The sequence below is a fragment of the Schistocerca nitens genome, chromosome 7, assembly GCF_023898315.1.
Source record: "Schistocerca nitens isolate TAMUIC-IGC-003100 chromosome 7, iqSchNite1.1, whole genome shotgun sequence".
In the NCBI taxonomy this organism is placed as follows: domain Eukaryota; kingdom Metazoa; phylum Arthropoda; class Insecta; order Orthoptera; family Acrididae; genus Schistocerca; species Schistocerca nitens.
This window is the reverse complement of record NC_064620.1, coordinates 606,529,515-606,557,217: the sequence shown is the minus strand read 5'-3', so window position 1 is coordinate 606,557,217 and position 27,703 is coordinate 606,529,515. Positions and strand designations below refer to the sequence as shown.

Genomic DNA, 27,703 nt, shown 5'->3' with positions numbered 1-27,703 from the left:
GGACTGCAGCAACTGAACCACATCCTTCATCAGGGCTTTGGTGTGTGTGTGTGTGTGTGTGTGTGTGTGTGTGTGTGTGTGTGTGTCAGTGGGGGGGGGGGGGGAGTGGATGCTTGCTTGTGTAAATATGATGTGCGTTTTTCTTTTCAGAAGAAGGCTTTGACTGAAAGCTTATATGTGACAAGTCTTTTTATCATGGCTGTCTCCAGTTCAATGTATCATGTCTATGGAGAGTAGCAGCCTATGATTTCTGACTCTGTTGTGGTAGCTAAGACTTGTATAACTTTTTGAATAACACTGTCTGATTAATGTTGTGATGACAAGTTATTAGGCTGGAGGAGGGGGGGGGGGGGGGGGGGGAGCAGAAAGAAACTGGATGTTCGAGTGCATGAATTATAGAAACCATGTCTTGATTCAGTATAAGAGTGAAATCTGTAGAACAATTTGTGTGTTCTTTATCATTATGCGAGAGTTGTAATAATGATAATTCTTTTGTTCCAGGTGTTCAGTTAGTTTATATTGGAGGTGAAGTGTATGCTCAAAATAAATCTGACAGTGCCATTTTTGTACAGTCACGGAACTGTAATCACCATCATGGATTTCATCCGAGTACAGTGTGCAAAATACCACCCAGTTGTTCTCTTAAGATATTCAACAATCAAGAATTTGCACAGTTACTGTCGCAGAGTGTGAACCATGGCTTTGAAGCAGTGTATGAACTAACAAAAATGTGTACTATAAGGTAAGTCTATGTTATAAATACTAAACATGAAATTAGAGAATGAGTACCTCAGATGTTATATAAATGAATAAGTAAAATCTTGTGCATTGTTGAAAAAGCTACTGATGAGAGGGACAGCAGCAACATAACAAAGATGATGTAACTTACCATACGAAAGCGCTGGTAGGTCGATAGACACACAAACAAACACAATCATACACACAAAATTCTAGCTTTCACAACCAATGGTTGCTTCGTCAGGAAAGAGGGAAGGCGAGGGAAAGACGAAAGGATGTGGGTTTTAAGGGAGAGGGTAAGGAGTCATTCCAATCCCGGGAGCGGAAAGACTTATCTTGGGGGGCGGGGGGGGGGGGGGACAGGTATACACTCGCACACACACCCATATCCAACCACACATACACAGACACAAGCAGATATTTGTAAAGGCAAAGAGATTTGGCAGAGATGTCAGTCGAGGCAGAAGTACAGAGGCAAAGATGTTCATTACAGGTGAAGTATGAGCGGCGACAACTTGAAATTAGCGGAGGTTGAGGCCTGGCGGATAACGAGAAGAGAGGATATACTGAAGGGCAAGTTCCCATCTCCGTTCTGACAGGTTGCTGTTAGTGGGAAGTATCCAGATAACCAATAACCCGGACGGTGTAACGCTGTGCCAAGATGTGCTGGCCATGCACCAAGGCATGTTTAGCCACAGGGTGATCCTCATTACCAACAAACACTGTCTGCCTGTGTCCATTCATGCGAGTGGACAGTTTGTTGCTGGTCATTCCCACATAGACAGCTTCACAGTGCAGGCAGGTCAGTTGGTAAATCACGTGGGTGCTTTCACACATGGCTCTGCCTTTGATCGTGTACACCTTCTGGGTTACAGGACTGGAGTAGGTGGTGGTGGAAGGGTGCATGGGACAGGTTTTACACCGGGGGCGGTTACAAGGGTAGGAGCCAGAGGGTAGGGAAGGTGGTTTGGGGATTTCATAGGGATGAACTAACTGGTTACGAAGGTTAGGTGGACGGCGGAAAGACACTCTTGGTGGAGTGGGCAGGATTTCATGAAGGATGGATCTCATTTCAGGGCAGGATTTGAGGAAGTCGTGTCCCTGCTGGAGAGCCACATTCAGAGTCTCATCCAGTCCCGGAAAGTATCCTGTCACAAGTGGGGCACTTTTGTGGTTCTTCTGTGGGAGGTTCTGGGCTTGAGGTGATGAGGAAGTGGCTCTGGTTATTTGCTTCTGTATCAGGTCGGGAGGGTAGTTGCGGGATGCGAAAGCTGTTTTCAGGTTGTTGGTGTAATGGTTCAGGGATTCCTGACTGGAGCAGATTCGTCTGCCACGAAGACCTAGGCTGTAGGGAAGGGACCATTTGATGTGGAATGGGTGGCAGCTGTCATAATGGAGGTACTGTTGCTTGTTGGGTTTGATGTGGACGGACGTGTGAAGCTGGCCGTTGGACAGATGGAGGTCACCGTCAAGGAAAGTGGCATGGGATTTGGAGTAGGACCAGGTGAATCTGATGGAACCAAAGGAGTTGATATTTCCAGCAGAGAGTACGAGTGTAGGACAGTAAATCTTTGACGAGGGCTGTTTCCGGGACTTTGCCACGAAGAAAAATGATCCTAATGCTACTCCTAATGATCCAACTCCCCAAGACACTATCCAAATTGAACCCTGCCTGGAACAGTTCCGTCCTCCGTCATAGCGGGACCCACCTCCTCTTCCTCAAAATCACCCTCTCCAAACCTTCCAGGAATTTCTGACTTCCAGCCTTGCTTCTCAATCCTTCTTAAAAAACCTTAATCCTACTCCCAACATCACCACTGCTGAAGCCCAAACTATCCGTGATCTGAAGGCTGACCGATCCATCGTCATTCTTCCGGCGAACAAGGGTTCCACGACCGTGGTACTTGATCGTCGGGAGTATGTGGCTGAGGGACTGCGTCAGCTTTCAGAAAACACCACATACAAAGTTTGCCAAGGTAATCCCATTCCTGATGTCCAGGCGGAGCTCCAAGGAATCCTCAGACCCTTAGGCCCCCTACAAAACCTTTCACCTGACTCCATCAACCTCCTGACCCCACCGACACCCCGAACCCCTACCTTCTACCTTCTTCCTAAAATTCACATACCCAATTATCCCGGCCGCCCCATTGTAGCTGGTTACCCAGCCCCCACAGAACGTATCTCTGCCTACGTAGATCAACACCTTCAACACATTACATGCAGTCTCCCATCCTTCATCAAAGACACCAACCACTTTCTCGAACGCCTGGAATCCTTACCCAATCTATTACCCCCGGAAACCATCCTTGTAACCATTGATGCCACTTCCTTATACACAAATATTCCGCACGTCCAGGGCCTCGCTGCGATGGAGCACTTCCTTTCACGCCGATCACCTGCCACCCTACCTAAAACCTCTTTCCTCATTACCTTAGGCAGCTTCATCCTGACCCACAACTTCTTCACTTTTGAATGCCAGACAGAACAACAATTAAAGGGAACAGCCATGGGTACCAGGATGGCCCCCTCGTACGCCAACCTATTCATGGGTCGCTTAGAGGAAGCCTTCTTGGTTACCCAGGCCTGCCAACCCAAAGTTTGGTACAGATTTATTGATGACATCTTCATAATCTGGACTCACAGTGCAGAAGAACTCCAGAATTTCCTCTCCTACCTCAACTCCTTTGATTCCATCAGATTCACCTGGTCCCCCCGCGGGTTCGGGGGTAAGAATAGGCCCGCGGTGTTCCTGCCTGTCGTAAGAGGCGACTAAAAGGAGTCTCAAATGTTTTGGCCTTATGTGATGGTCCCCTCTCGGGTTTGACCTCCATCTTTCTAAATTATTCCGAAGAGCGAGCCAATTGGGGAAGGGCGCCTTACATGGTGCACTGTATCCGTCGTGCATTGAGACCTTTAGCCGGCTTTTTCGTCGTTGCAATGGTGTCCCGCTCGTTTTCCATCTCTTGGGCGAGGATACGTCCCTGGGTGCGATTCCCACGCTGCACTCTGCAGTGTTTCTTTTAACTGCGACGACGACCTTGGACAGTTTTGCACCTAAGATCCAGCGTGGTAGCCAGTCCGTTGTGGTGGGGCCGCCATGTACCCTCTTGGTTGTAGCCCCCTGACAACACAGGGATCGCTCTACTGATGCCTGCGCCGTTAACTCCCCACGTATGCCAAGGAGTAGATGCCTGTCTCCCTGGGGCATCAGGACTCCCGGCAATGGACATCCTGCCGGGTGGCTATTGCTGCGGCTGGGTGGCGCCCGTGGGGAGGGCCCTTGGTCGGAGTAGGTGGCATCAGGGCGGATGACCCGCAATGAAGCGTGGTACATCATCTCTCGCTGGCGGCCAGCCGCCAGCAGTCTCTAAGCGTTCTCGGGCTCAATTTAATGCTGAAAAGTACAATCCGAAAACTTTCCCCTCTCTGGCCACGCCGTGGGAGAAACGTAAATCTCAGGATGGCAGTACCAGTTATTCGCCCCGATTCTTAGTTTGTACGAGAGCTGATGGGGAGTCTTTTCTCTCCACAAAGCCTCAGTTCTTCGTCGAGCATTTAGAGGACAAGTTTGGGGAGGTGGAGGGCTTGTCAAAAATGCGCTCTGGATCGGTCCTGATCCAAACGTCATCTTCTGCCCAGTCACGACGGTTACTTGCTTGTGACAAGTTGGGGGATGTTGCTGTTACGATCACACCGCATAAGAGTTTAAATATGGTCCAGGGAGTTATTTACCGTAAGGACCTTCTTTTGCAGTCTGATGACGAGCTGCGCGCCAACTTAGAGCGCAGGGGTGTACATTTCGTCCGGCGCGTTCATCGGGGTACGAAGGAAAAGCAGATAGCTACCGGTGCCTTCATCTTGGCCTTCGAGGGTGATGCGTTACCGGAAAAGGTCAAGATGATGGTCTACCGATGTGACGTCAGGCCCTATATTCCTCCCCCGATGCGGTGCTTCAAGTGCTGGAAGTTCGGCCATATGTCTTCCCGCTGCACTTCCAGCCTCACATGTCGAGATTGCGGACACCCGTCTCATCCCGATACTCCATGTGCCCCGCCTCCCATCTGTGTCAACTGCGGGGAGCACCATTCACCTTGCTCGCCAGGCTGCAGAATCTTCCAGAAAGAACGCAAAATCATGGAATATAAGACCCTGGACCGACTGACTTATACTGAGGCCAAAAGAAAATACGACCGATTACATCCCGTGAGAATCACATCCTCCTACGCCGCTGCTACAACACCTGTGCTCGCCCCATCAGTTTCGCGACTTCCGGCCGGATCGCTGAGTGGTACAACTCCTCCTGCCCCCTTGCCAGTGGGGGGCTCTACCCACCGGGTTGCTCCTGCGCCACCTACCTCAGGGGCAACACCATCCCCCCCATCAGGGACGTCCGTCCCTGCTTCTAAGCCGGAGAAGTGTCCAACTTCTTCGGCTTCTCACGCTCGCAAGGGGTCCCTTGGGTCCCTCCCTTCCCAGGTTTCCACCAGTGGGAAGGCTGACGACCGACAGTGGCGTAAGTGCCCGCAATCAGCTAGTCGAAGGGCTTCATGATCCTCCTCAGTCCCGGAGACTGAATCGGTGAAGCCCTCCCAGCCAGTTAAACCCAAGGAGCAGCGTGAGAAATCAAAGAAGAAGAGCTCTAAGCCCAAGGAATTCGCGGTGGCAGCCACCCCACCGCCACCTTCCTGCTCTGCGTCTGAGGACGAGGTGGAGATCCTGGCGTCTGCTGAGGACCTCGATCTCGCCGGTCCCTCAGACGCCATGGATAGCACTAGCACGGGTGCTCAATCGGAGGCAGCAGGTGACCCAGTGGCGTAATCTGCCTTCCCAGTCCCGTCACGCCTTTCTCCGCCATGGACAATACCATCCTCCAGTGGAACTGCAGCTGTTTCTTCCACCATCTAGCTGAGCTCCGCCAACTTATCAGCCTTCACCCTTTCTTCTGCATTGCTATTCAGGAAACTTGGTTTCTGGCAATGCGAACCCCCGCCCTCCGTGGCTATCGGGGTTATTATAAGAACCGGGCGGCTTATGAAAGGGTGTCTGGTGGCGTCTGTCCTTCACACTCTGCACAGCGAGTCTGTCCCTCTCCAAACACCTTTAGAGGCTGTCGCTGTTCGGGTGTGGACGCCACAGGCTGTTACCGTTTGCAGTCTTTACCTTCCACCGGATGGTGAGGTCTCGCAGCATGTCCTGGCTGCACTGGTAGCCCAATTGCCGCCACCTTTCTTGCTATTTGGCGACTTCAGCGCCCATAACCCTCTGTGGGGTGGGTCAGTGGCAACAGGTCGAGGCGCCATCGTTGAGCATTTATTGTCGCAGCTCGATCTCTCGCTGTTAAATGATGGTGCCTTCACACACTTCAGTGTGGCGCATGGCACCTACTCCGCCATTGACCTTTCCATCTGTAGCCATAGCCTCTTACCATCTGTCCAATGGAGTGTGCATGACGACCTGTGTGGTAGTGACCACTTTCCGATCTTTTTGTCACTACCACAGCGTCACTCTTCTGGGCGCCCTAGCAGATGGGCTATGAATAAGGCTGACTGGGACTTGTTCACCTCCACTGCCGCTTTCGAGCCCCTATCTACTGATGACATTGATGAGGTGGTTCAATCGGTCACCACCGGCATCGTTACTGCCGCCGAATCTGCCATTCCCCGTTCTTCTGGGTCCCCTCGGCGGAAGGCTGTGCCTTGGTGGTCGCCTGAGATCGCTGAAGCGATTAAAGATCGCCGGCGGGCGCTCCTGCGTCACAAGCGACATCCCTCCATAGACCACCTTATCGCCTTCAAACGGCTGCGTGCGTGAGCCCGCCTCCTTATCCGCCAAGGCAAGAAGGAGTGCTGGGAGTGGTATGTGTCCACCATTGGCCTCCGTGTCACTCCTTCGCAGGTCTGGGCCAAGATTCGACGCGTCTACGGCTATCGGACCCATGCCAGCGTCCCTGCGCTCTCACTGAATGGAGCAGTTTGTACTGACTGCGACGTCATTGCAAATCGCTTAGCAGAGCATTTTGCTATGAGTTCCGCTTCTGCGAATTACCCCCAGGCCTTCCGCTCCATTAAAGAGCGCATGGAACGTCGGAGCCTTTCATTTCACACCAACCACCCAGAATCTTACAATGCTCCATTCAGTGAGTGGGAATTTCGCAGTGCCCTAGCTGCTTGCCCTGATACCGCTCTTGGGCCAGATGGCATCCACTGTCAGATGCTGAAACACCTTTCAGTGGACTGCCAGCGGCGCCTTCTCGATCTTTACAACCGTCTTTGGGTCGAGGGGGAGTTTCCGTCGCAATGGCGGGATGGCATTGTCATCCCCGTTTTGAAACCTGGAAAGACCCCTCTGGAGGTGGACAGCTACCGTCCCTTTAGCCTCACCAACGTTCTTTGCAAGTTGCTTGAACGGATGGTGAGCCGGCGCCTGCATTGGGTACTGGAGTCTCGGGGCCTTCTGGCTCCGTCTCAGGGTGGGTTCCGTAAAGGCCGCTCCGCCACCGACAATCTGGTGAGCCTGGAGTCGGCCATCCGTACTGCCTTTGCCCGCCGTCAGCACCTGGTCGCTGTCTTTTTCGACATGCGGAAGGTGTACGATACGACATGGCGTCATCACATCCTTTCTACGCTTCATGGATGGGGTCTTCGGGGTCCTCTGCCGATTTTTATCCGCAATTTTCTGTCGTGTCGTACCTTCCGCGTGCAAGTCGCGGCCTCGTATAGTTCCTCCCACGTCCAGGAGAACGGTGTGCCACAGGGTTCTGTTTTAAGTGTCTGTCTGTTTTTAATAGCCATTAACGGGCTTGCTGCGGCCGTGGGAAATTCTGTCTCCACTTCCCTGTATGCTGACGACTTCTGCCTTTACTACAGCTCTACTGGCATTGCAGCTGTTGAACGTCAGCTACAGGGCGCTATCCATAAGGCGCAGTCTTGGGCTGTAGCGCATGGGTTTCAGTTTTCGGCAGCCAAGACCTGCGTTATGCATTTCTGCCGGCGACGTACTGTCCACCCGGAGCCGCAGCTTTCTCTTAACGGCGAACTTCTTTCGGTGGTGGAATCACACAGGTTTTTGGGGGTGGTTTTCGATGCTCGGTTGACTTGGCTGCCTCATATCCGGCAGCTCAAACAGGCGTGTTGGCGGCATCTCAATGCACTGCGATGTTTGAGCCACACCCGCTGGGGCACCGACCGCTCTACCCTGTTACGGCTCTACCAGGCGTTAATCCAGTCCCGTCTGGGTTATGGGTGCCTGGCATATGGCTCAGCATCCCCGTCTGCGTTGCGGGTGCTGGACCCAATTCTCCACAGCGGGATACGCCTTGCCACTGGTGCTTTCCGCACCAGCCCTGTGGACAGCTTACTAGTGGAGGCAGGTGTCCCTCCACTGCGGTTCCGACACCAACAATTACTGGCTGCTTATGCTGCCCATGCTTTTAGCTTGCCCGGGCATCCAAATTACCATGTGCTTTTCCCGCAGTCGGTCGTCCATCTGCCAGAGCGTCGGCCCCGGTCGGGTTGTCCGATCGCCGTGAGCGTTAAGGAGCTTCTCTCCGGGCTTGGATTTTTCCCTGTTCCACCTCCTTTCCGGGCCACTTTGCGTACACCCCCATGGTGTGTTCCTCGCCCTTACCTTCGGCTCGACTTGGCACAGGGCCCGAAGGACTCAGTCCCTCCAGAGGCCTTCCGTCGCCGCTTTTCTTCCATCCTGGCCACGTATCAGGGCTCTGGAATTGTTTACACTGACGGTTCGATGGTTGCTGGTCGTGTCGGTTATGTGCTCACTCTAGGGGACCAGTCCGAACAACGTTCCTTGGCGGCTGGCTGCAGCGTTTACACTGCTGAGCTGGTCGCCATCTTTCGAGCACTAGAGTATATCCGCTCCTGCTCAGGCGAGTCCTTTGTTATCTGTAGCGACTCCCTGAGCAGTTTACGAGCTCTCGACCAGTGTTTCCCTCGTTCCCGTCTAGTGCTGGCTATCCAGGAGTCCCTGTCTACTCTTGACCGTTGCGGCCGCTCTGTGGTCTTTGTTTGGACCCCAGGCCATGTTGGGATCCCCGGGAATGAGAATGTTGACCGCCTGGCAAAAGAGACCACCAGTCAACCACCTCTGGAGATTGGCCTCCCGGCGACTGATTTGCGGGCACTATTACGCCGCAAAATTTTCGCTTTCTGGGACGCTGAATGGCGCAACCTGCCCGTACCGAACAAACTCCGTTGTATCAAGGCGTCGACGACTGTGTGGCGGCCGTCCATTCGGGTCTCCCGCCAGGAGTCTGTTGTCCTCTGCCGGCTGCGCATTGGGCACACTCGGCTGACACACGGCCACTTATTGCGCCGTGAGGACCCACCTCTGTGTCGCTGCGGCTCCGTTTTATCTGCGGTGCACATTTTATTGGAGTGTCCGCTTTTAGCTGTGCTCAGGCAGACGTTCGCACTGCCTGACACGCTCCCTGCCCTTTTACTAGATCACTCTGCCATTGTGGACTTAGTTTTGCGTTTTATTCGGGCAGGGGGTTTGTATAGTTTAATCTGAGTGTTTGTTTTTTTTAGCGTTGATTCTGGCTTTTAGCCTCTGATTTTAAATTGAGTTTTTAATGTGTTCTTGGTGATTGGCTTTTCCTCTTTTTTTCTCTATGGTCGGCCAACCACCGTCACACTCTGTGTGTTTTACTTTGTTTTTGTCTGATCTCTGTCGGAGTCTTTCTCGTCCTGTGTCATCTGACGTCTTTCCTGCTTTTTTTTTTTTGGCGGTTTTAATTTTTTTTTTGGAAAAAGGGACCGATGACCATCGCAGTCTGGTCCCTTTAACCCCACAAACCAACCAACCAGATTCACCTGGTCCTACTCCAGATCCCATGCCACTTTCCTTGACGTTGACCTCCCTCTGGCCAATGGGCAGCTTCACACGTCCATCCACATCAAACCCACCAACAAGCAACAGTACCTCCATTATGACAGTTTGTTGCGAAAGCTTGAATTTTGTGTGTGTGTTTGTGTTTGTGTTTGTTTGTGCGTCTATCGACCTGCCAGCACTTTCGTTCGGTAAGTCACACATCTTTGTTTTTAGATATATTTTTCCCACGTGCAATGTTTCCCTCTCTCTCTCTCTCTCTCTCTCTCTCTCTCTCTCTCTCTCTCCCCATATATATAGGAAAACATTCCACGTAGGAAAAATATATCTAAAAACAAAGATGATGTGACTTACCAAATGAAAGTGCTGGCAGGTCGACAGACACACAAAATTCTAGCTTTCGCAACAAACGGTTGCCTCGTCAGGAAAGAGGGAAGGAGAGGGAAAGATGAAAGGATGTGGGTTTTAAGGGAGAGGGTAAGGAGTCATTCCAATCCCAGGAGCGGAAAGACTTACCTTGGGGGGAAAAAAGGACAGGTATACACTCGCACACACACACACATATCCATCCGCACATACCCAGACACGAGCAGACATTTGTAAAGGCAAACAGTTCGGGCAGAGATGTCAGTCGAGGTGGAAGTACAGAGGCAAAGATGTTGAAAGACAGGTGAGGTATGAGCGGCGGCAACTTGAAATTAGCGGAGGCTGAGGCCTGGTGGATAACGAGAGGAGAGGATATACTGAAGGGCAAGTTCCCATCTCCGGAGTTCAGACAGGTTGGTGTTAGTGGCAAGTATCCAGATAACCCGGACGGTGTAACACTGTGCCAAGATGTGCTGGCCGTGCACCAAGGCATGTTTAGCCACAGGGTGATCCTCATTACCAACAAACACTTCTGCCTGTGTCCATTCATGTGAATGGACAGTTTGTTGCTGGTCATTCCCACATAGAAAGCTTCACAGTGTAGGCAGGTCAGTTGGTAAATCACGTGAGTGCTTTCACACGTGGCTCTGCATTTGATCGTGTACACCTTCCGGGTTACGGGACTGGTGTAGGTGGTGGTGGGAGGGTGCATGGAACAGGTTTTACAGCGGGGGCGGTTACAAGGGTAGGAGCCAGAGGGTAGGGAAAGTGGTTTGGGGATTTCATAGGGATGAACTAACAGGTTACGAAGGTTAGGTGGACGGCGGAAAGACACTCTTGGTGGAGTGGGAAGGATTTCATGAAGGATGGATCTCATTTCAGGGCAGGATTTGAGGAAGTCGTATCCCTGCTGGAGAGCCACATTCAGAGTCTCATCCAGTCCCGGAAAGTATCCTGTCACAAGTGGGGCACTTTTGTGGTTCTTCTGTAGGAGGTTCTGGGCTTGAGGGGATGAGGAAGTGGCTCTGGTTATTTGCTTCTGTATCAGGTCGGGAGGGTAGTTGCGGGATGCGAAAGCTGTTTTCAGGTTGTTGGTGTAATGGTTCAGGGATTCAGGACTGGAGCAGATTCGTTTGCCACGAAGACCTAGGCTGTATGGAAGGGACTGTTTGATGTGGAATGGGTGGCAGCTGTCATAATGGAGGTACTGTTGCTTGTTGGTGGGTTTGATGTGGACGGACGTGTGAATCTGGCCATTGGCCAGATGGAGGTCATCGTCAAGGAAAGTGGCATGGGATTTGGAGTAGGACCAGGTGAATCTGATGGAACCAAAGGAGATGAGGTTGCAGAGGAAATTCTGGAGTTCTTCATCACTGTAAGTCCAGATCATGAAGATGTCATCAATAAATCTGTACCAAACTTTGGGTCTGCAGCCCTGGGTAACCAAGAAGGCTTCCTCTAAGCGACCCATGAATAGGTTGGCATACGAGGGGGCCATCCTGGTACCCATGGCTGTTCCCTTTAATTGTTGTTATGTCTGGCCTTCAAAAGTGAAGAAGTTGTGGGTCAGGATGAAGCTGGCTAAGGTAATGAGGAAAGAGGTTTTAGGTAGGGTGGCAGGTGATCGGCGTGAAAGGAAGTGCTCCATCGCAGCGAGACCCCTTCCACAAGTTTGGTACAGATTTATTGATGACATCTTCATGATCTGGACTCACAGTGAAGAAGAACTCCAGAATTTCCTCTCCAACCTCAACTCCTTTGGTTCCATCAGATTCACCTGGTCCTACTCCAAATCCCATGCCACTTTCCTTGACGTTGACCTCCTCCTGGCCAATGGCCAGATTCACACGTCCGTCCACATCAAACCCACCAACAAGCAACAGTACCTCCATTATGACAGTTGCCACCCATTCCACATCAAACGGCCCCTTCCCTACAGCCTAGGTCTTCGTGGCAAACGAATCTGCTCCAGTCCTGAATCCCTGAACCATTACACCAACAACCTGAAAACAGCTTTCGCATCCCGCAACTACCCTCCCGACCTGGTACAGAAGCAAATAACCAGAGCCACTTCCTCATCTCCTCAAACCCAGAACCTCCCACAGAAGAACCACAAAAGTGCCCCACTTGTGACAGGATACTTTCCGGGACTAGATCAGACTCTGAATGTGGCTCTCCAGCAGGGATACGACTTCCTCAAATCCTGCCCTGAAATGAGATCCATCCTTCATGAAATCCTGCCCACTCCACCAAGAGTGTCTTTCCGCCGCCCACCTAACCTTCGTAACCTCTTAGTTCATCCCTATGAAATCCCCAAACCACCTTCCCTACCCTCTGGCTCCTACCCTTGTAACCGCCCCCGGTGTAAAACCTGTTCCATGCACCCTCCCACCACCACCTACTCCAGTCCTGTAACCCGGAAGGTGTACACGATCAGAGGCAGAGCCACGTGTGAAAGCACCCACATGATTTACCAACTGACCTGCCTACACTGTGAAGCTTTCTATGTGGGAATGACCAGCAACAAACTGTCCATTCGCATGAATGGACACAGGCAGAAGTGTTTCTTGGTAATGAGGATCACCCTGTGGCTAAACATGCCTTGGTGCACGGCTAGCACATCTTGGCACAGTGTTACACTGTCCGGGTTATCTAGATACTTGCCACTAACACCAACCTGTCTGAACTCCGGAGATGGGAACTTGCCCTTCAGTATATCCTCTCCTCTTGTTATCCGCCCGGCCTCAGCCTCCGCTAATTTCAAGTTGCCGCCGCTCATACCTCACCTGTCTTTCAACATCTTTGCCTCTGTACTTCCGCCTCGACTGACATCTCTGCCCGAACTTTTTGCCTTTACAAATGTCTGCTCGTGTCTGGATATGTGCGGATGGATATGTGTGTGTGTGTGAGTGTATACCTGTCCTTTTTTGTGTTTGTTTGTGTGTCTATCGACCTGCCAGCGCTTTTGTTCGGTAAGTCACATCATCTTTGTTTTTATATAAGCTGTGAAACTGGTAGCACAAGGTGGTGAAATTTTTGGAACACTTTTAGCTTGCTGCAGAACTGTCTAACCGAAGCCTATTTCTGTTTGTCTTTTTATTTAGACTTCCTATTCCTGTTGAGGATCTACAGATTTCATCTTACACCAACTTATCATTGAAATTCCCAATACAATTTTTCACATTCCCATTGCTGATGTTCTCCATAGTCCTGTCTAGCTTTTCATAAAAGTTGTTCTTCTATTCATCACTAACTCCAGTTGTTGCACATGCATTCACCATTATGATACCTCTGTATTTGTGTATTATGTTCGAATTCCCACCCACGTTTGAGCACAGGTAGGACATGTATGGAATGATACGTTGGAGCTGGTAGGCTTGGGCGCAAAGGTCCGGGTGTGGAAAGCCATTGGACATTATCTAATTAACAATCGAGGTTATACACAACTTGTTACTAAGCAATATAATCTAAGAATCTTGATGGACAGATAGCTTTTGACCACTAACACACTTGAAAATACACAATAACTGTTACGGCACAAATTATTAATGCACACTCGGTCACTTGAAAATACTAAATGAGTTTATGGTTCTAAATAATTATGAAGCAGCAGTGACAAAATTTCAACACATATTACCACTGGTTCAATTAAAGAAAAAGAAAGAAAGAAGGTTGCTCAGAATCATAGATGGTAGCTCGCTCTTCAAAATTTGATTAGCAACAAGTAAATAGCTCACAGGCACCAACCCCCACAAACTCACTTAAATTTGTTATTCAGATACCATGATGTTGCCCATTTGCAAACAATTAATTCCTATGGGGACTAGCTCATTTAAAAGAACACAGAATAAGTGGAAGTTACTGAAAATGTTGGATGGTGGCCCCTCTTAAAAATTAAATGAGCAACAAGTAAATAGCATACTGGCACTAGCCCACGCAAACACAGTTAAAATTGTTTTTCAGATACCAGGCTGCTACCCTTTTCAAGCAATTAAGTGCTTTGAGCACTAGTTAATTTAAAAGAAAACAGAATACGTAAATTTACTCATACATTAACATGGTAGCCTGTTCTTGGAAAACTATATTAATAACAAGTAAGTAGCTCATGGCAATAGTCCACATCAAAACACAGGGAACAGCAGGAGGTGAACCAAGGGTAGGACCATGGGTGGCTTCAGGAATACGAGGACATCCTTACTCACAAAAATGATAACTCAGCTCGGGCCAACTCAGTAGCCAAAGGCACATTACTTTCTTGTAATCACTCTCTGCCTGATCATCACAGGGGTTCTGGCAGGTCATTACCAGCATTGGTCCAAACTCACTCGCCAACTTAGATAACAATGAATTGCATCAATAACTTGCGCCACCAGCCAGACACCCTCAAAATCACATTCATTGGAGGTGGGACACCTATTCATCCGGCAGTTAGACACCCGTCTGGACACCACATTGGTTGCTTGTAACATTCATCCATCTCCCACTGACACTGCCTATCTTGCTCACTGACCGTACCCCTTTTATTCCTAGCAGACACACGCTAATCTCTCTGGATGTATGTCAAGGCTCGAGAACCATCGACAGACATGCGTCAATGCTAAGACATGCAATCTTTTTGAAGTTGCACAGAATTACATCCCTCTTTTCACAATCTGCTTACTGACCATAACTCCTCCTCTCACCCTTCCATATCATCACCTGCAGAGCAGTCACATCACTGTGGCAGTTCCAAGTTGATGCAGACTTCGTATAGTCCACATTGCATTTGTTAGACCAGCCTATCTATTATTTTCTCGTGTGGAGTATGATTTAATTCTGAGGCTCGTTTGTTGGTTTTTTGGAGCTATTAATCTTCCATTAGCTTCATCAGAAGTGCTATTTTATTTAAGCCCAGTAGTGAGACTGCCTCTCGGCCAGCAAGTTTTGCTTTCAAGTTGTACTTCTTACAGAAGTTAGCTTTGCTGCTACTCAGTTTTCACCCGGCCTTGTGGTGTGAAACACACTTGATTTGGTTCTTCAGTTGAGGTTTCCTGTTTTGCATGTGCCTTCTGTGTTATTGCCAGGATGGTCCTGGACTGTCAAAGTGTGAAAACTCTCCATCATAGCAATGAAGGTGCCTTTTTTAACGTGGTGTTCCTTGTGTAGGTGCCCTCTGTAATGTGGTGACACTGTGAGGGACACTGTGAGGGACACTGTCTCTACACAAATTCAAAGGGATGTTGAATGCGAAGCCATTTTAGAGCAAGTTTCCTGCTAATAAATTACTTGGGTTTTCAAAATGACTAATACACTACTGTTAAGCACATACCCCAAGGAGCAAGTTGAGCAATAATTCTACATGCCTTACAGGGCATCGGTGAAGGCTAACTCGCCTGCCTATGCTGCCTCAAGTTTTAAGGTCTGCAGTGAGTTTTTTTGTAGCAAAATGGCTGTTTGAGATGCAGATGTTTGTTTTAATAGGCAGAAGTTTTATCAGCAAACAAGCATTGGCCTTCCCTTTATGCATCAATCAAATCAATAATGCTTTCTTTACTAAAGAGTACTCTACGGCAATGGCCCCTTTCTTAGCCAGCATTTATTGCTGATTTATGCCTAGTGAAATTTCATACCCCGGGCTACAGGAAAAATGCTTGGGGGTCTCCTGTACATAAGAAGGACAAAAGAATGGAGCTGCAAATGTATAGACCAATGTCCTTAACATAGGTTAAAATACCTTGAAAATATAATGTAATTGGAAAGATAAAAAATCTACTCACCAAGCGACAGCGGGGGAACACACATATAAAAGGTATTACGTATGCAAGCTTTCGGAGACAGTGGCTCCTTCTTCTGGCAGAAGGGCTGAAGTGGAAGGAAGAGGGGTGGAGGAAAAGGACTGGTGACATTTAGGAAAAGGAGTAGAGTTCGGGAAAGTCACCCAGGATCAGGGTGAGACTTACTCGACGGGGTGAGAAGGAAATACTGGTTGTTGGGAACAGCAACGCGGGAGATGTGAAAACCTGAGAGTGTAATGGTGGAAGATAGGGTAATATGCAAGACAGCGATTACTGCTAAAACAGCGTGCACCAGTTAAATATTGAAAAGCGAAGTGAATTGTATGTGATGAGAGTTGGGAGGGGGTGGCGAAAAACACACGTCAGAAAACGAAAGAGGTGGAGAACTAAAATAGAGTGAAGAAAGGAATAGTTACTACAAAGAAATGCTGATACTGAAGAAATTAATGTAAACTTAAGGCCAGGTGGGCTGGTGAGGACCAAGGACATGTAACACCAGCTCCTACCTGTGGAGTTCTGAGAAACTGGTGTCTGGGGAAGAATCCAGATGACGTGTTGTGAAATAGGCACTGAGGTCATGACTGTAATGTTCTAATGCACATGCTGCAACAGGTTATTGCATGTTGCCATTATACACCCTCTGCCTATGCCCGTTCATTCTAACTGCTGACTTGGTAGTTGTTATGCTGATGTAAATGGCCAAACAATGTTTACATCACAGCTGGTATATGACATGCCATTTCACAGGTGGCTCTCTGTTTCATAGTAAATGTTTTGCCAGTTGCAGTGCTAGTGTAGATGGAAGTAGGAGGATACATAGGGCAAGTTTGCAGCAGTGACGGTCACGGGGGTAGGAGCCATAGGGTAGGGAGATGAGTGCAGAAGGAGCGTAGGATCTGACAAGGATATTGTGGAGATTGGGAAGGCGATGAAAACTATTTTAGGTATGGTGGCAAAATATCAGACAGAACGGACCTCATTTCAGGACATGATTTCAGGAAGTCATGACCTTGTCGAGATAATACTTAGTGACAAGTGGTGTTCTCGTAAGTTGTTTTTTGGAGGTTCAGCAGTGCCAGGATTGGATGTGATGGCCCAGGAAATTTGCTTTTGAACCAGATTGGTGGGATAATTACGTCCAAGGAAAGTTGAGGTGAGAATAGTGGTGTACTGCTGTAAAGAGTCTGCAATTGAACAAATATGTTTACCTCAAATGCTAAGGCTGTTTGGGAAAGAGTGTTTGACATGCAAAGGATGGCAGCTGTCAAAATGTAAGTACTGTTGATTGTTAATAGGTTTAAAGTGAGCAGAAGTGTGGCCTTCAGTGAGGGGGAGATTAACATCAGGGATGTTGGGATGAGATTCAGAACAGGACGATACGAAATTTAATTTGAAGAAAGTATTTAGAGATTCCTGGAATTTTATAGGTCAGCCTCACTATGAATCCATTTGGTAAAGATGTCATCATTGTATCTAAACCAAACCAGGGGCCAAGGCTTATAGATTCCAGGAAAGCCACCTCCAAGTGACCCATGAAAAGGTTGATGTAGGAAGAATCCATCCTTATTCCCATGGCCGTATCCTTGATTTGTTTGTTTGTCTGCCCCTCAGAGGTGAAGTAGTTGTCGGTAAGTATAAAACTGATTAAGGTGAGCACTAATGATGTCATATCATAGGTTTGGAACCAAACAGGTGCTGACTGGGAAAATGTTCAGATGGATCATGTAAGTGGGTGATGTAGAAGGAGATGGTATCAATGGTGAAGAGCAAGGTGTGTAGTGGGAGTGGAACGGGCACGGATTTCAGATGATCTTTTACATTTGCATGACTAACATCAAGATACCAGTTTGGATGAACAGTCATAGGCAGAGGGTTTATACTGGCAACACACAATATCCTGTTGCAGAGCACATCCTACAACACAACAGGTGTGATCTTGGTGCCTGCTTCACCACACGTGTCTTCCCACCAGACACCAGTTTCTCGGAACTCTACAGGTGGGAACTAGTGCTACAATATGTCCTTGGTTCTCGTCACCCACCTGTGATTAATTGATTTTAATTTCTTCGGTCTCAACATTTCTTCACAGTAACAATTCCTTTCGTCATTCTGGTTTAGTTTTCTAGATTTTTTCTGCTCTGTCTATTTTTATCTCCCCCCCCCCCTCCCCCAATATATGACACATAATGCACTCAGCTTTTTGTTCTTATTAACTTGAGCACATTTTAGCAATAATCTCTGTCTTGCATATCACCCCATCTTCAACCTTTAAGCTCTGAGGTTTTCAGATCTCGTGCGATGAAGTCCCCATCAGTCAGTCTTTCCTTCTCATCCCATCTAGTAAGTCTCCCCTGACCCTGGGTCCTGGGTGACTTCTGAACTCTAGCCCTTTTCCTAAATCTCACCAGTCCTTTTCCTTCAGCTCTCTTCCTTCCCCTTCAACCATTCCTGCCAGAAGAAGGAGCCACTGACTCTGAAAGCTTACAGATGTAATACCTTTTACATGTGTGTTTTTGTACTGCTGCTTGGTGAGTAGATTTTTTTATCTATGCAATAACGTTATAATTTCATTAAAGTCCTTGGGACAGAAATACTTCTGTCCACAAATCAGCACGGATTCAGAAAGCACCACTTCTGTGAAACTCAAGATTTCCCATTTGTCATTCAATATTCTGTAAACCATAGGTGGTGACTGAGTGAGGTGGCACAGTGGTTAGCACACAGGACTCACATTCGGGAGGACAACAGTTCAATCCTGTGTCCGGCCATCCTCATTTAGGTTTTCTATGATTTCCCTAAATCAGTTCAGGCACATGTCGGGATGGCTCCTTCCTTCTCCAACATGATGGGACCAATGACCTCAGTGTTTTGTGCCCTCCCCCAGATCAATCAACAATCAATCATAGGTGATGGGCGACAGACAGATTCCATATTTCTAGATTTTTTGGACAGCATTTGACATGGTGCCTCACTGCAGACTGTTAATGAAGTTCTGAACATATAGATTCTCAGATACGTGAGTGGCTTTAAGGTTTTTTACGTAATGAAGCATAGTACATTGCCCATGGCAGTAAGTGTTTATTAGAGAAAAGATTATTCTCAGGAATGTCCCAGGGAAGAATTATAGGACAGCCCTTATTCTCTAGATACAAAAATGATTTGATGGATAGGGTGAGAAGCAATCTGGAGTCATTTGCTGCTGACGCAGTAGTATACACCAGAGTCATCATTGATCAACTGTAGAAGGATACAGGATGACTTGCATAGAATTTCTTGCTCAAAAGGAGGGTGAGAGAGAAAGTTAATGCAGATGAGTAAGAGAAACAATCCTGTAATGTTCTAATACAATATTCGTGGTGTAGGGCTTGCCACAGTCATGTCAATTAAATATCTAGCATAACATGGCAAAGCAATATGAAATGGAATGGGTCTGTAAGGATGATAGTAGGGAAGATGAGGCGAACGGTCAACTTTGGTTTAATGGAAGAATTTTGGAAAGTGTAGCTCATTTATTAAGAAGACCATGTACAGAACACCACACCCATTCTTTAGTGGGCTAAAGTTCCCTAATATGACGTATTTTTTATGCATGGTTTATTGCTTTATGTTTGACGGAACAATTCCTCACTTACTTGCAAATATCATTCGAAACACGAAACGAAATAACTGTAATGTTAATTGTAGTAAACCATATTTTATAAGTGAGCACTGTCAACTTAACATGAGGAAATTTAATATTGACCAATTTAGGTTAATAGATATTTGAAGCAAGTGAACATTATAACATTTAAACACTTTATATCTGTATTCTGTTTGGATTTTATTGTCAACTGTCACTTTTTTCTAATATCACATTTGAGGAGTTTCATTTAATATTTTCACTTGCATAACACTTTTTTTCACGTGCTTCCCATAACTGAACGGTTTTTTGGGTTTCTGGCAAATTGTTCATGGGTCCATAACTTACACATTGGGTACTGTACTCAGACATCATTGACACATTTTTATCCTAGCTTCTGACACTAGATACATTCAGCATCTCCTCACATGAACTTTCACTGGATGATTAGGTAAAACTTCCGGGCTGAGAGGTCGTGGTTGATCTGTAAAACTTCTTTTCCTGACCTTTCGCTGCCAATTGCAGGCAACATCTTCCGAGGTGAATCAATGACTGGCTGCCAGGCCATGGAGGTCCTATTTATATAGAGTGCATAGAGGGCACCACCATACGTCATGTGGGACCAACTGTACGTCTATCTCTCACTAACATCATTATTCTTGATTGAAGGTAATCGATTATCACATCGATGGTGCAAAGTCGACCGCCATATCTTATCTAACTGTAAGCCTTCCTCTTTTCTATTAAAATTATTACATGGGTACATAATAATGCAATGTCCTGGCTAGCACACTCGTCACACTAAATTCCATTTCATGATCACAGTCTTTAAAAACATGTTCTGCTACAGCTGATTTGTCGGTATGTCCCAGTTGACAGTTCCTTTTGTGTTCGGTTTTCATTGTTCCAATGTAAACCTTCCTACAGCTACACGGAATTTTATACACCCCAGGAGTTGCTAAGGGGTGTCTAGCATCGTTCACTCATCGCAAAAACTCACTAATCTCCTTGGAGGGTCTCAAGATTGTTTCAACTTGAAACTTGGCCATATCTTCCTGAATACGGTCTGTAATTTTGCGAATAAATGGAGGAAAAACTTTTCCAGCTGACAGTTGTCATTGCTGAATGTTGCCAGACACTTTTCTTCTGGGATGGAGTGCTTGATCTATCTTGTTGTCAGCGTATCCATTTTTCTTAAAAGCTGTTCGCAGAGGATTTAGTTCATCTGGAAAATAAACTGGCTCACAGATCTTTATTAGCTGTGTCTACAGATGTTTTAATGACATCTCTCTTCTGCCTAGGATGATGGTTCAAATCCTTTGGGAGATAATGGTCGGTGTTATCTTTCTATACACTTTATGCCCTGGACTCACATATGCCCGTCTAATTACTGATTCATTCAAAAAATTAAGTTGTCCATTACTCTCTTTCTCCATAGTAAATTGTATCTTTGAATTAATACTATTTAGGTGCACCAAGAAACCATACAATTCCTCTTCACCGTGATTCCATGCCACAAAAGTGTCATCCATATACCGATAGCACTTCAAAGGGCTTTTACTGAAAGACTGTAGCGCCTGCCATTCAAAAACTTCCATGAATAGATTAGCAACAGCTGGACTCAGAGGGCTTCCCATGGCCACTCCTTCGGTTTGTTTGTAAAACTCATTATCATACTCAAAATAAGTCGTGGATAGGCAATGTCGAAACAGAGCTACTGTATCGGTGGGAAATATATTAGTTACACTATGTGATCAAAAGTATCCCTACAACCCCAAAAACATATGTTTTTCATATTAGGTGCATTATGCTGCCACCTACTGCCAGGTACTCCATATCAGTGACCTCCAGAAATCATGTGAGACCAGAATGGGTCAATCTGCAGAACTCACGGACTTCAAACGTGGTCAGGTGATTGGGTGTCACTTGTGTCACATCTGTATGTGAGATTTCCACACTCCTAGGTCCATTGCTTCTGATGTGATAGTGAAGTGGAAATGTGAAGGGACATGTACAGCACAAAAGCGTACAGGCCGACATCGTCTGTTGACTGACAGAGTCTGCCGACAGTTGAAGAGAGTCGTAATGTGTAATAGGTAGACATCTATCCAGACCATCACATAGGAATTCCAAACAGCATAAGGATCCACTGCAAGTACCATGACAGTTAGGCGGGAGGTGAGAAAACTTGGATTTCATTTTCGAGCGGCTGCTCATAAGCCATACATTATGCCAATAAATGCCAGACGATGCCTCATTTGGTGTACGGAGCGTAAACATAGGACGATTGAACAGTGGAAAAATGTTATGTGGAGTGACGAATGATGATACACAAGTGGCGATCCGGTGGCAGGTTGTGGGTATGGCGAATACCCGATGAATGTCATCTGCCCACGTATGTATTGCCAACAGTAAAATTCTGAGGCGGTGGTGTTATAGTGTGGTCATGTTTTTCATGCAGGGGGCTTGTACCCTTTTGTTTTGTCACAGGCCTTCATTGATGTTTGAAGTACCTTATTGCTTCCCCCTGTTAAAGAGCAATTCGTGGATAGTGATTGCATCTTTCAACACGATCAAGCAGCTGTTCATAATGCACGGCCTGTGACAGAGTGGTTACACGGCAATAACATTCCTGTAATGGACTGGCTTGCACAGAGTCCTGATCTGAATTCTATAAACAGTTTTGGAATGCTGACTTCATGCCAGGCCTCACCGACTGACGTTGATACCTCTCCTCAGTGCAACACACCGTGAAAAATGGACTGCCATTCCCCAAGGAACCTTCCAGCACTTGATTGAACATATACCTGCAAAAGTGGAAGCTGTCATCAAGGCTAAGGGTGGGCCAACAGCATACTGAATTCGAGCATTACCGATGGAGAGCGTCATGAACTTGAAAGTCATTTTCAGCCAGGTGTCCAGATACTTATGATCACATAGTGTATGTGTGAAAGAGGTTTAACAACAGGGATACCACATCAAAACTGATGAGGATTTCACCTGGGCTGACAGTAATCTCCATCAATTTTTTGATAAAGTGCATAGAATTTTTAAGTGATAATCAGTTTTACCAATAAGCGCTTGTAGCAAGGAGGTGCTATGTCCAGCCAACTCTTGAGTGGGCAATCCAGTAGCACTCATTGTTGGTCTCAATGGGACATTAGGCTTATGTATCTTTGATAGCCCATATAATCTAGGAAGGTAAGCTTCTGTTTTGCATAGATATTTTTTATCCTCTGTAGGAATGGAAGACTCTTTTATTAATAGATTGGTAGCTCCTAACACTTTCGTTGTAGGATCCTTTTGAAGCTTTTTATAAGTGTTAGAATTCAAAAGGTCACTGATCTTCCTATGGTAGTCCTCACTCTTCATCACCACGGTAGCATTACCCTTATCAGCAGTAAGTACAATAATATTCCTGTTCGCATTAACCTCCCGTAATGCCTTCCTTTCTCCTTTAGACAAATTACTGCGAGGTGGCTTAGCTTTATGTAGTATCCTGGCTGTTTCCATCCTGATTTCATCAGCAGAATGAGGGGATAACTGACGAATCCCCGACTCTATATTAGCTACAATATCCTCTGTGGGAACCTTATATGGAGTACTTGCAAAATTTCCTCGTTTCAAGAGAACAGAAATTTTTTCCTTAGATAATTCCCTTCCTGACAAATTAATAACCACACAGGAATCACCTATACTGGGGTTTCCTGTCTACCCTTCTGTAAATGCTCGAACTTCTTCTTCTGCCTATTAGAAGACACTTGTGCACTCAGTTCCATAGATCTAAATGTTAGCCTGTCCACCTTATTCCAATCCCAAAACTGCATTTCATTGCTAATAAATAAATGAATGGAGATTTAACAGTTGTCTGCTAATTACCGCCAGTCCTCGCCATGTTTTATGAATCCATTCCCATAGCATCACCACTTCCATGTGTGAGTAGATACGGTTAGATTGCGTCAAGTGAAACAGCCTTCTCACCTTCAAAATCTTTGGAATTGTCCCAGTACCACAACAATGCAGCAAAAAAGTGAGCCTACAAAGTTGTTGAGCTTTCTTCTTGTGTAGACCCTCCAGTCATCGTACCATAATGGACATATCGTCCCTGTAGTGGCGTCTAATCATAACGTGTAGGCTTTCGCGGCTGGCACTTCATAAGTTCAAACTTCCAGGCTGAGAGGCCGTTGTCGATCTGTAAAACTACTTCTTCCTGATGTTTCCTTGCCAACTGCGGGCGACATCTTCTGAAGTGAGTCAACGACTGGCTGCTGTGGTGATCCTGTTTATGTAGAGGGCACCACCATATGTCACGTGGGGCCTACGGTAAGTCTATCTTGGACTAACATTATTATTCTCAATTGAAGATAGTCGATTGTCACATTGTTGGTGCAAAGTTAACTGCTATATTTTATACAACTGAATCTCTACAGCTTCTCTATACATGAGTGCATAATAATGTGATGTCCCTGCTAGCACACCTGTCTCACTAAATTTTATTTCATGATCACCGTCTTTAAAAACATGTTCCGCTACAGCTGATTTGTTGGTATGTCCCAGTCAACAGTTCCCTTTGTGTTCGGTTAAGCAGGTATTGACATTTCTTTTCGTTGTTCCAATATAAACCTTCCCACAGCTACTTGGAATTTTATACACCTTAGGAGTTGGTAAGGGGTGTTGGGCATCTTTCACTGATCTTAAACACTCACTAATCTTCTTGGTAGATCTAGAGATTGTTTCAACTTGAAACTCAGCCAGAACTTTCCCAATATGGTCCGTAATATTGCAGTTGTTGTTGCTCAGTGTTCTCAGACACTTTTCTTCTGGGATGGAGAGCTCGATCTATCTTATTGTCAGCGTATCCATTTTTCTTAAAAGCCGTTCGCAAATGACTTAGTTCATGTTGCAAATAAACTGGCATGCAGATCTTATTAGCTCTGTCCACCAATGTTGTAATGGCACCTCTCTTCTGCCTGGGATGATGGTTCGAATCCTTATGGAGGTAACGGTCGGTGTATGTATCTTTAGTGGTTAGTCTTGTCTCGTCATAATTATAACAACAGTGTATACACAACAGGACAACAAGGAAATCCGGGACAAACCCAAGATTTTTTTTTTATCCAGGAAAGACCCAGGAATTTTTATTTTATTTTTTTAAATTCCTGAAACTTTTCATTGTTTTAGTTTTCAGTTACATTTTTGTAATTTGCACTGGTAAGAACCGATTCACTAACAATTTTACTTTAACTTACTATTGCAGAATAATACTGCAATGGTAAAACATAAATGAGAGAATAACACCAAAATAAAATCTAAATTGCAAAGAAAATGCACTATTTATAACAATAAAACACAGTGCAAACACAAACGTGTGCCAGCAGAAAATTTATCACAAGACTTCAGGATGAAAACTGTGCAATACTTCGTAACAACAAACTGCTTTTGATGAGTGTGACACTACGTCTGTTTATACTTGTAACAGTTTATGGGAAAATATTGTGAATATTAGTTTGAGAAGTGTTACTTTCAAAGTAAATTTCCTGTTATGCAAGAGAAATTACGTCACATGTGAGACTGTGTGATGAAATCGCTAAAATGATGGAGTGTGTAACTCTCATTCAAAACGTAACAGGTTGTGGACTTACTACTTAGAAAAATTTCAGGCCCCGATGACCAGCCATTATTTAAAATTTCACTGGCACATTTGTGTTTGATATATTGTAAAGGTCAACACATGCTAAAAAGATTGAGCATCAAGGTTAGTTTTTTATATTTATTGTAGTCCTTTCATAAATTACATATTATGGAGTAATGATGGCAAGAAGTATAATTATTTGTAAAGAAAGGGTGAGGTGAGTTCTTGAGCAGTTTCACACATTAATTGGCTTTTCAACAGAAAAGTCAAAGTGCTCGATAGAATATGTATTCAGCAGGTAACCCATGAGGTGTTCTGTGCACAGCAGTCTAATTTATAATCATGCTTGTTAGAATTATTCATCTGCTGCTATTTAACCTCTGATCATAGGCTCCTGCCTTCCATACTGGGAGGGGTCAGGGGGGGGGGAGGGGAGGGGAGGGGAGGCGCGAATAACAGCAACAACATTTTTGATGATCAGTATTATACATGTAAGATTAGCTTTTCTTGTAGTTATACTGTATGTATATTAAATTAAACCATTAACTTTTTCTGTTTGTGTGTTTGCATTACTTAACAGTGATGTTGCTATTGGCTGATTACATCATGTTCGTATGATCTGAATATCTGCCGTCGTTGGCTGGTGAGATCGCATGACATGAGCTACGATTGTAGGACAGAAGTGCATTGCAATCCAGATTTTGCTACTTCAGAAGCTACTGTCTTGTATTTGGTGGAATTTGTATTTATACTTTTGTAATTTGAAAATATGAAGTGAAGTGTACATGTTGATGTGTACTAAAGATCTTTCCAAAATGCATTGCTTTTTGCTGGGTTTCATTCTGAAAAGTGCAGGGAGCTTCTACGCCGATGTATGAGACTTTTAACATGCAAAGAATTGATAATTTTACAGCTCAGTGGTAAAATATATTGCAGATAATATGGAAAAATGTACTTTCACCCAGGGTACAGTGTATTTTCACCTGGAAAAAAGGATAAAGGATATTTTTTTTAACCACGAAATCTGTTCTCCCCCCCCCCCCCCCCCCTACCCCTCTTACACAAATTACACACACTGGTTACATCCTGTAAGGTTTTCAGGAATACAGTATTGCTCTGCTTCTAAAATATAAGATAATTGAGATTGACTTTCTTTGTTGAATTTGCGCATTCTGGTAAATGCTGTTGATTCAGGTGTTCTTGAAGAAATTAAGAGGTTGCTCTTTAGAAATTTCTTGAACCATTTTCTTCTGGCAAGCCAGTTTTCTCTGTTGAAGGGGTATGGTGTGTTGTTGGCCTGAGCAAGCTGAGAGAGCACGTCTAAGTACATCCTCACTAGACAGATCACAAAATCTCTTCTCTATCTCCATGCAATTGGCCACAAGGTCCTTTTCCATATTGATTGGCAAAGTGGGCTTTCTGCCTAATGGTATTCTATCAGTGTCATCAGTATTTAAACTTTCATCAATATTTAAATTTCGATCAGCGTTTTAATAAAGCAGAAAAGAACCCCTCATGGTACATTTTACTTATTTTGAGCTTTAAGAAAACGCGTTTCTTTGAACTGCATTCCTTCTATTGCTGCTTTCATGTTTGTAGCATCTCATGTGTGTGTCATAAATTTTCCAAGCATCTAAAACACAAACAAAGGCGAAAGATTTTACACTATAATAACACAAATTTGAAAAGGTTTGATCTGAAGCAGAAAAAATAATAAAAAATAAATAAAACTAGTAATTTACTGAGAGTAGGTTTCCAACCTCTAACCCTTTACATCCCATTTATGCATTCTAATCATGAATATGGTCAACATAGTGCTGGTTAAAATGGTAAAATTAAATTATGTTAGTTTCTATATGCAAAAATATAAAGACAGTCATTACCCAAAAAGGCAATGTCCTCACTGACTGACTGACTGACTCATCATCACCCAGCTCAAATTGCTAAGGATAGAAACTTGAAATTTGGAGAAGGTATGAATCTTTTTCTGTAGACATCGTTTAAGAAGTGATTTTTCGAAATTCGAACCCTAAGTAGGTGAAATAGGGGACAAAGGTTTTTTTTAAAGTCTCGCTACTAAGGCAATTTTGAAGCTAGACCTATGAAAATTGGTATTTGGTTTCTTAATCAGAAACAAAGAAATAACTCTATGGGTGTGAAATAGTGGGTGAAAGTTATTTTTGAAAATATGTCATTGTTAAAGAACTAAAGTATTTTTTAAAGCTGCAGCTATGAACATTGGTATTTGACCTCTCGGTTACAAACATAAAAATGTGTGTTTCAGTATTTGAGTAAATTGAACTCCTAAGGGCATAAAAGGGGGGGATGTGATTTTTTTATAAAAATATTTCATTATTACAGCATTTCAAAGCTAAATCTATAGAAATTTAAAATTTGGCTTCTCAGTTAGGGGAAACAAAAAAACTGTTTTTCACTGTTTTTGGAAGTGCAATGTCTTTGGGGGTGAAATGGGGCATGATAGTTTTTATGGAAATATTTCATTGTGCAAGCATTTTTGAAGCTAAATATATGAAAATTTGCATTTGGCTTCTGTGTTAGAATTAAAACATACATGTCACTGTTTTTGGAAACTCAACCCCTAAGGAGGTAAGATACGGGGGTGATACGTTTTATGAAAATATTTCATTGTGAAAGTGTTTTGAAAACTGGTGTTTGGCTTGTCAGAGATGAAGAAATATGTGTTTTGTTTTTCACTGTTTTTGGAAA

The 27,703-nt window shown here is 45.3% G+C and overlaps 1 protein-coding gene across 3 annotated transcripts in view; it reads left to right on the top strand.

Annotated features, from left to right (window-relative positions):
* The window catches only part of LOC126194917 (protein mothers against dpp), a 232,239-nt gene that overhangs the window by 128,365 nt on the left and 76,171 nt on the right, over positions 1–27,703 (top strand). For all 3 annotated transcript variants that reach the window (XM_049933292.1, XM_049933290.1, XM_049933291.1), the window contains one exon: positions 502–742. In XM_049933292.1, the coding sequence (XP_049789249.1) occupies positions 502–742 (241 nt within the window). The remainder of the gene's footprint in view (positions 1–501; positions 743–27,703) is intronic.